This window comes from Rhinopithecus bieti, unplaced genomic scaffold, assembly GCF_001698545.2.
Source record: "Rhinopithecus bieti isolate Rb0 unplaced genomic scaffold, ASM169854v2 scaffold_13704, whole genome shotgun sequence".
Classification (NCBI taxonomy): Eukaryota; Metazoa; Chordata; class Mammalia; order Primates; family Cercopithecidae; genus Rhinopithecus; species Rhinopithecus bieti.
The window spans coordinates 606,524-615,182 of record NW_016808231.1 but is presented as its reverse complement, the minus strand read 5'-3'; the positions used below and the strand labels follow the sequence as shown (position 1 = coordinate 615,182).

Below are 8,659 nucleotides of genomic sequence, written 5' to 3'. Positions count from 1 at the left end.
CTGGGCAGCTGTCCACTGCCTCTGTCCACCCTCCTCACGCCAGGAGCCTATCATTCCTACCAGTCCTCTGCTTTCTGCACCCCAGGAGCCTGCCTCCACACTGGAGGAGAGGCCGAGATGTCCTGTGGGTCGGCCCCACCTCCATGTAAGTGTGGGTCACTATCCCCTTTCTAGAGAGGCTGAGGCCAAGGGCCAGGCTGAGACAAGGCAGAAGCTTCTCCTACTATAGACTTGCAGGGGACATAAGTCCCAGCATCACCCTGGAATGTGGGTCACCAGGCCATGAGACTGAATTAGGGGTGCCCCAGAACTGGGCAGGAAGTCCTGGGCAAGGCTTTGGGGGAGGGCGGCTGGGCCAGGGAAGTATTGCCTGTTGGTGGAAAAGATAGAAGAGTCCAGGAGGGCTAGACACAGGCGGCTGAGCCAGGGCAACCAGTAGACAAGAAGGTCCTCTCCAGGGTCCCCATTGTGCTAAGTGCCCTAGCCTCCTTGCAGAGGGCTCTCTCCAGCTCCGCCTGCCCTGGGGACCCGTGAAGAGGCCAAGGCAACTGTACAGTGATTTATTGACCAGACTTTGCAGCAAGAACCAAGGCAACTGTACAGTGATTTATTGACCAGACTTTGCAGCGAAGGTGGGTCCGTACAATCCAGCCTGGCAGAGGGTCTGGCCCCCTTAGAGCAGAGTCTGGGGACCCCAGCATATTTCCCCCACAACCCCCCGAAGTCCAGCCTCATCCCTGCTCCAGGCCCCTCCTGAAGTGAGGGGCAGCAGGGAGTCCGGGTCCTGGAGGGGCTGGAAGGTAGGTGGTGCCCAGAGCGGGGCTGGCACCGGGTGCATGCCTGCCCCGGTAGCTGGCAGGAGGTGATTCGTGCAGGGGCAGTGCGGGCGTGCAGGCGGGCAGCCAGGCTCACCACACGGAACACTTGTGGGCAGGGTTCATGGGCGTGTCCCTGGGACAGTGGAAAGCCCGGCCGAACTCCTCAAACTGGGACACACTGCCCAGAACCCTGGGGTGGGGAGAGACCCACATTGTGAGGGGCCCTGCAACCACCCCAACCCCAGCAAACAGGGGTGAGTTTTATTCCTTCCCATGCCCCTGATCCCACCCCAAACACAAGGAGCAGACGAGGCCAGGCGGGCAGCTGGGCATACCTGTAGTGCTCAGGGGCATGCTTGTCGGTCAGCACTTGAAGGTAGATGGACTGAGACCGCCGCTTGATGCACCAGTTCTGGGTCCAGGAGCGGGGTGGAGGGGAGGAGGGGGAGATGAAGCCAGGCATCCACCCCCTAGCCCCCCACCCAGGACACAAGGCCATAGGCCTCCTCAGCACCACAGGGCCATCACCTCTGAGGGGACAGGTGATGAGAGACAGGCTGGCCATTTGAGGCCTGGGCAAGGCAGAGCTGGGACTGACCCTGGATGCTGTGTCCCCACCCCAAGGCTCCCAGTCCAATCCCCCACCGGGTCCACCTGGGCAAAGGCAATGAAGAAGAGCTGGTCGTGTGTGTACTTGAGCCGGGGCAGTGGGTGCTCTGGGCCGTGCTCCCGCACCCACTTCTGATAGGCCTGGGGACAGAGAGAGCATGGACCTGCTATGCCTACCCATCCTGGGCACTGCTTCCTCTCTGTCCTCCATCCAGGTAGCCCTCCCTGCTCTCCCTGTGAAGGAAGGCCTGTGAATCCTTCCTCTTCCAGTGGACCATGTCCCCAGCACATGCCCTGCCCCACTCCAGGCCAGAGCTCAGCAGGGTGGGCAGAGAGAGGCAGCTCTGTCCCTCATCTGGAGTCCTCATCAGCCCCCGCCCCTCCCGCAGCTGGGGTGGAGCGCAGGCAGGCAGCTCACGTGGTAGGCCAGCTTGAGGCCACCCATATCTGCGATGTTCTCCCCAAGCGTGTGTTTCCCGTTCACCTGCCGGGAAGGGAAGAGGACAGGGGGCTGCTTGGGGCCCAGCTGGCCTCCCTCAGGCATTGATACCCTGGGCCCCAGCCCCTAATTCCCACCACCCCTCTCCTTCCCTTGCCCAGAGAGTTTGAGGGGGGCTCCAACCCTGCTCCTTCCCCCTAAACCCCTTGTCCTCCGTAAGTCTACGGACACTCATCATGTGTCCACGTGAATGTGCGGGAACCAAGTGTGTGTGCAGGGACCTGGGCACAGGTTTTGTTTGGACATGTGCACGTGCACAAGGGTATGCGTGATGCTCCCACCCTGTGCCCCACCAGACCTGAGGGGCACAAGGGGCAGGTGGGGGTCTCACCCGCTGGTTGTAGACAGTGAAGTTGTCATAGAGACGGACGATGCACTCGGCCTTTCGCAGGAAGCGGGTGTAGGAGGCTTCGGTCCACCAGTGCAGCAGGTTCCCTGAGCGGTCATACTGGCCCCCTGTGGGCAGTGCAGCAGGATGAGACCCACCCTCACCCTGAGCTTCCTCCCCTTCCCACCCAGCAGCCCCAGTTAGCCCATCCCCTACCCTGCCTCTCCACTGCCTGTCCTGCCCCCTCCCAGCCATCCCCTCGGGCCCCAACAGGCCTCACCCCAGTCGTCATAGCCGTGGGTCAACTCATGTCCAATGATGGTACCGATGCCTCCGTAGTTGAGAGACCTGGGCCCACAGCAGCAGCATCAGGCCCTAGCCCTCAGCACCCTCTGAGAGCCCCATGCTGCTGCCCAGGCCCCGGATGTCCCCTGGCCAGGCCAGAAGGTGGCCCAGGGAGGCCACAGAGGCATCCGTGTGGTCCAGGGGCACTTGTGCCTCAGCTTCCTCATGGGCTGTGTGAATGCCAGTGGAACCTATCCAGCTGCTTTTAGGAAATCCCATCTAACAGAGCTGGCTGGGCGGTGAAACGGGGCTGGAGGAGACAGGAGGGAAACGGAGGCACCCACGTGGGGGTTTGGCCTCCGACCTCATCATTAGTGTTGCGCCACCTTTGAAACATCGAAATGAGCCTCAAGTAAGGAAGACCCCAGGAAGCTACAAATAACAAACCTACACGTTTTTCTAAATAACCAAGGATGCAGTGGGGAGCCAGGGTCCACAGCTGTCCTGACTCCTGAACCCAGCTGGGTCTGGGGTGATTGGAGCCACAGTACGCCAACACACCTGGTAGACAAGGTCTGCATGCCAGCCCTGCCCTCAGCCACAAACGGGGCAAGCTATGTACTCACTGTGGGAAGTCAGGGTCATACAGGGTGGGCTGCAGGATGCCCGCGGGGAACACTACAAGAAGGGGGTGCTCAGTGGGAGACACACCCACTTTTAGACCCTGCCCCGCCCAGTGTAGGGACACATCCCCTTACCCATTTGGTTCTTGTTGGGTAGATAGTAGGCATTGAGCGCCTGTGGCGGGAGTAGCCACCTGTGGAGGGAGGCTGGGGTGAATGGGGGCACACACTCCCTCCCCCACTACCCTCACATCACAGCTTCCTCATCAGCCATCTCCTGACAGTCTGGGGGTCACCCTGCCGGCCTCCACCCCATGCCCTGTGCTGGCCTGTGTGCCCCCCACATCTGCATGGCTGTGAGATGATTTGCCCCACCAGCTCCTGCCCTTTCCCCACAACCTTCTCTGACCCCCAGCTCTGGACCAGGTACCCACGTGGACTTGTCCACCTCCTGCCGAATCTTCTTAACTGAGAGCTGGATGCTGAACCGGATGCTGTTCAAGATGTTCTTGAAGTAGGTCTTCTCATGGACCTCAAACTGCAGGAGGCATGGGCGGCACTAAGCCGCAGACAAGGGCAGAGCTACCTGCAGACTGGGTGACAACCTGGCCATGCAGGCCACCTGCCCTCCTGAGTGCCGTTAGTATAGAGGCTGTGGACAGGCAGGGCAGGCAGGGTCAGGGCCCACCTCATATTCCTTGTCCACAGCATCAGGTTTCAGCAGGAAGTCTGGGTAGCCAACCATCACCATCATGTACTGGAGCTGCAGGCCGAGGGCAGGTGAGGGTGGCACGGGGCTTCGGGAGATAGCCCCCACCCCATCCTACCCACCAAGGAAGGGAACACTAGGCCAGCCTGGGAGTGGGCTTCACAATGGGGGAGGCAGGCCTAGTCAACTCTACGAAGCCCTTTTTGCCCCTTTTGTTCTCTTTCACTGGCACACAGTAGGTGCTCAATGTATATAGGACCAACCAATGGCACAGGGTCCCCTCACCTTGGCCCGAGCAGCAGCCCTGGTCTCAGCATCCATCCAGTCCAGTTCCTCCAGCCGCTGGCCCAGGATGTACTTGATGTCTTCCACCAGCTGCTGCACCTGCAGGGTCGGAGGTCAGGGAGCAAGGGTCAACCCAGCAGCCTTTCACTCTGGTCCATCACTCCTGGCAGGAGGGGTACCCCTGTCTTTAAGCACCACTTTCTAAGCCCAAACCTCAGTTCTGAACACCAAGAGTATACTTTGGAGGTGGGGATCCAGGCCCTGCACCCCCGAGGGCTCATAAGACAGAAGAGGAAACTGCCCCCGCAATGACCACAGACATCCCTAAGGCCACGCCTCCCAAGCATGCCTGAGAAGGTGGGCTGGGGCCTGGTAGGGAGGTCCACCTGCAGTTGATAGTCCACATGAGCTTCCTGGAGGAGGAGGCCTGCGGAGGAGTAGCCTGGAGCCTCAGAATCAGCTGAGTACTTAGCAGGGCCTGGTCCCCCTGCCTGCAGGGGGACATGTGGGGCTCCCCATGTTAGGATCATGGCCTCAGGAGGGCTTCACCCTCAGTTCAGCACCATCCTCCCCACCCAAACAAGGGCAGCCCACCTTGGCTTTGCTGGCAGCTGAGAAGTGCTCGTGTACAAAGAGGGCACCAAGTGCCATGCCAAAGTGGCGGTTGGCCTGGCCCAGGCAGACCCGGGCCAGCTCCTGTGGCTTGTCGCTGCCCTCCATCTCCCGTGCCAGCTCATGCAGTGCCTCACGGAATGGTGGGGACAGATGCTCACTCAGGACCACCACCACGCGCCACACCAGGTAGTTGTGCAGGACCCTGGGGGCCAGGTGAAGCCAGTGGGTGTCCAGACAGACATGCATGTGGGCCACCAAGGGCACCACCCCCACCTGTGCCCCCCAACCTGCGGCTGGACCCAGGACCCAGACAACCCCACAAAGAAGGGACAGGGGGTCATTCCAGATATGCAGAACAGAAAATGTAAAGCCCACCCAGCAGACAGGTCCAGCGTGCAGGGAAAGGATCTAGTGGCCGCTGGGTAGAAAATGCCAGATCTTCAGCCATACCGGCGGGGTGTGGAGCGGATGAGCTGGGACACCTGCTGCATGTAGTCTGTCGCCAGCAGCACCACCTCCTCTTCTTCTGAGAAGTCCTCCTGGAAGATCTGGTCTAGCAGCCACTTCCACCGCAACTGTGAGGCCAAGGACAAGGACAGTGAGGCTGGGGGTGGCAGGGGCCACAGAAGACAGGCAGAGGGGCAGAGAGAGGCAGCAAGGGGACATAAGAGTCCATAACCAAGGAAGGGTTTGCCCATCTCTGGGAAGAGATGACCCTGTAGTCCCAGCAGCAGCATTGCCCCCAACCCTGCCTGCCCATGAGGACTGGGCCACACTCACATGGGGGGTGATCTTCTGCAGCTGCCCCAGCGTCACCTTGTTGTACATGGAGCTGACATCACGCCGTAGGTCATCATACTCTGACACAGTGATCTGTTGGGAGAGATCACAGCTGACCCAGCCCTGCTCCATGATGCCCTCTCTCAAATCCAGGGCAGCTGCCAGCCCCAGTCTGCTCACATTGGCCAGCCGCTGCTCCACCTGCAGGATCTCCTGGGCCTTCTGTTCCACAGCGTCCGCACCCAGGAGGCTGAGCACTCGCTCCATGAACACCCTGTATGCTGCCAGGATCTGCACCAGGGGAGGGGGCTCATCCAGGAACAGGGACAGGCCTAGCCTGGATCCACCCCTCCTGGGGCCCCAGGCCTTCCCTGCCTCCCCATCCCATGCCCCAGCACCTTCTCACTCTCCTCATCCTGAGCTAGGTACAGGGTCCTCTCTGGCAGGGTGAGCCCATCCTGGTCAATCTGGGGAGGGAGACAGGGTCCAGAGGTCAGAGGTCCACACCTCAGGTTCCCTAAACAAAGGGAATTCCCACTCCAATGCCCAGAGAGCAACCAGACATCTATGAATACAGCCCCAAAAGCACGCTGACCCCAGCCCCTCTTTCCACCAAGACGAGATGGCCAAAGCCCATTCCCTGACTGTCCCAGCCTGCGGACGCCCAATCTTACCCCTGTACGTCTACACTTTCCTTATCTGTCAGGGGCATTCGTAGTTCCCCCACTAACAGTTGGGACCCCTAGTTTTGGGGCCAGCTCCAGCCCTCGCGGAGATGTCAACCCAGCCCGCCGGCGCGCCCCTCCCTCCTGGTCCTCACAGCCTGCCAGAGGGCTGGGAAACTGCGGCTCCCGCGGCTCCTCTAAACACCGCAATTACCCCCAGGGAAATTACTTGCGCCCTCCTCCCGCGCTCTGCCGTGGTGCGCTCCCCTCCCCTCCCCTCTCTTGCTCGCCTCTCCCTTCCTCTCCTCTCACGCACCCGCCTCCAGCGCACAGGGACCCCTGGGCAAGGCCACTGCGCCCCGGATCCGCGGCCGCTGGCAGGGCACTCGGGTTGGGCGGGGGACACTCACGCGGATGACGTAGCGCGAGGAGTTCCTGTCGTCCAGGCTGACGGTGAGCGAGAAGAGCGCGGGGGCGCTGTACACGCCCTGCGCCTTGTACAGCAGCCGGTTGAGGTCCCATCGCGCAGCGACCCCCGGACGCTCCTCTGTGCCGCCCAAGTCCCAGCCCCCGCAGTCCTCGATTACCTCCAGCATGGGCCGCGGGCCCAGTCGCTCGATCTCGCGCATGTCTAGGCAGGAGCGGAAGAAGGCGCGCACCTTGCGCTGGGCAGCGCCGCCGGGCCCACCCCCGGGCCGCGCCAGCAGGCGCCGCAGGCGCTCCTCGTTCTGCTCGCCGATGGCCGCGATGGTGCCATAGGTGAGCTTGTCGTCGGGGATGGCATGGCGCCGCAGCCAGCCACCGCAGGCGAACGAGTAGAAGTCCTGGCATGGGTCGATGCTGGCGTCCAGGTTGGCGGCTAGGAAGCGAGCGGCGCGCGCGAAGGCCTTGCGCTCAGGGCAGCCCTCGGGACAGGCGCCGCCGCCGGCCGCGACTGGGCCCAGGTACTTGAGAGCCAGCATAGCCGCCAGGATGGCGCAGAGGCCAGCTGCGAACACCAGCCCCGACAGCAGGCACACCTCGCGCCGGTTCCAGCGCGGCAGTCTGGACCGGGCCCCGGCGGCGCTGCGCGCAGCACCCAGCGGGAAGCCCGGGGGCAGGGAGGCCCCGCGCGCGCCCCCCGCACCGCAGCGGCTCACGTACTTGACCTCTTGGAACTCATCGTAGTGCGCTGTCAGCGAATACGGGGGCTCCATGGCGCCGAGGCCGCCGCGGTGCAGCCCTGGGCCACCTGGGCTACGGGATGCGCGTGACCGCCGGCCTCCTTGTGGGCCTCCGCATGGCCCCGGGGCCGCAGCTGCGGGAAGGGCAGAAGCTGGCTCAGGAGGCGCCGCAGCCGGGTAGGGCTCAGGGGCACCCCGAGGAGACACACAGGCCTGGGTGCAAAGGCCCCAGCCTTGGGCCTCATTCACTGCGGAAACCAAGGATTAGGAGGGCTCAGCGGGGCCACCACCCCCACGTGCACAGTGTAGTCTTCTCCCCTGTCCTCTCCCTGCACACAGTTGAGAGCCGCAGGGTTGGGAGGGCTCTTATTGGAAGCAAGAGGCGCCAGGCAAGGGGCCTGGCACGTAGTGGGCCTTCATTGAAAGGTCGTCTCTCTTCCCTTCGCCTTTCTTTCCCACGACCTGCCCCAGCCAAGGCCAGGTGGAGTGGGGGAAGGAGCGGAGGCTGGAGTGAGGAGGTGCAGTCAGGGGCGCGTCTATGCGGCACTTTCAGCTCTCGGCTCTGGACCCAGACGCTCCGCTAAGCGGCCAAAGAACCAAACTTTGTCCTCGCGGAAGTCCGCGGGATTGACCACGCCAATCCCGCTCGCTGGCTCCTTCTGCTCGGTGGCCCGACGGCCCACTCGCCCCTTCCCTAGAGGCGCGCGCCAACGCCCCAGGGTGGCGAACACACAACCCAACCCTGGACGGCCCTGATGGAGAAGCCGAGACGGGTGCCCTCCTCCCACTCCCACCATCTCTGTCCCCGCCCCGAGGCACTCCCGGCTTCAACAGGTTCTCCCCAGAACCCAAACTTGGGCGAAGTTTCACCCCCGGCGGGGAGCGAGCTGGCCGGCGAGCCCCGAGCCCTGGCGCTGTGAGGCGCAGTCCGCGGAGCCCGAGAGCCGAGCCCGGGAGCCGCAGCCGCAGCCGCAGCCGCAGCCGAGAGGACGCAGACAAAGCCGGGAGGCTCCGCGCAGTGGCTGCGGCGGCGACGGAGGTGGCCGCGATGGTGGCCTCAGCGACAGGGACTCGGGCGCCACTTACCCGGCAGTTGCGCGCCCGAGCCGGCGGTGACCGAGCGGGTCGGGCCCGAGCGGGGACCTGAGCCGAAGCGGAGCGGAGCTGAGCTGAGCTGGCGTCCGGTGTCTTCCAGCGACCGCCGCCTCCTCTGCCGCCGCGCCGAGCCCGCCGCGCCGCCCGCCTGCCGGCCCGAGGGAGGGGGCGCGCCAGCGGCTCCA

General features: G+C 63.3%; 1 protein-coding gene across 2 annotated transcripts; it reads right to left on the bottom strand.

Annotated features, from left to right (window-relative positions):
* Positions 1-593: 593 nt before the first annotated feature.
* LOC108538249 (endothelin-converting enzyme-like 1) lies at positions 594-8,611 on the bottom strand. Of its 2 annotated transcripts, XM_017886213.1 has the most exons (19): positions 8,466-8,611; positions 6,627-7,513; positions 5,950-6,018; positions 5,732-5,842; positions 5,552-5,644; positions 5,222-5,346; positions 4,751-4,973; positions 4,543-4,647; positions 4,157-4,255; positions 3,851-3,925; positions 3,597-3,700; positions 3,298-3,356; positions 3,166-3,217; positions 2,535-2,602; positions 2,258-2,382; positions 1,846-1,911; positions 1,473-1,568; positions 1,154-1,230; positions 594-1,008 (listed from the first exon to the last, which is right to left on the bottom strand). In XM_017886213.1, the coding sequence occupies exons 2-19, from the start codon at positions 7,410-7,412 to the stop codon at positions 909-911; spliced, it is 2,433 nt and encodes an 810-aa protein (XP_017741702.1). In that variant the 5' UTR covers positions 7,413-7,513; positions 8,466-8,611; the 3' UTR covers positions 594-908. The 2 variants fall into 2 exon arrangements, with proteins under 2 accessions (XP_017741702.1, XP_017741704.1); XM_017886215.1 differs by lacking the exon at positions 4,543-4,647 and having other exon boundaries at positions 8,466-8,610.
* Positions 8,612-8,659: the final 48 nt, after the last annotated feature.

Bases quoted from the DNA above. Each gene is read 5' to 3' on its own strand.
- LOC108538249 (XM_017886213.1), bottom strand. From the start codon at position 7,412: ATGGAGCCCCCGTATTCGCTGACAGCGCACTACGATGAGTTCCAAGAG. The intron at 6,019-6,626 runs GTGAGTGTCCCC...CTCCCTCCCCAG, and splicing joins CCTCGCGCTACGTCATCCGC to ATTGACCAGGATGGGCTCAC. The intron at 4,256-4,542 runs GTGGACCTCCCT...CCGACCCTGCAG, and splicing joins ATGTGGACTATCAACTGCAG to GTGCAGCAGCTGGTGGAAGA.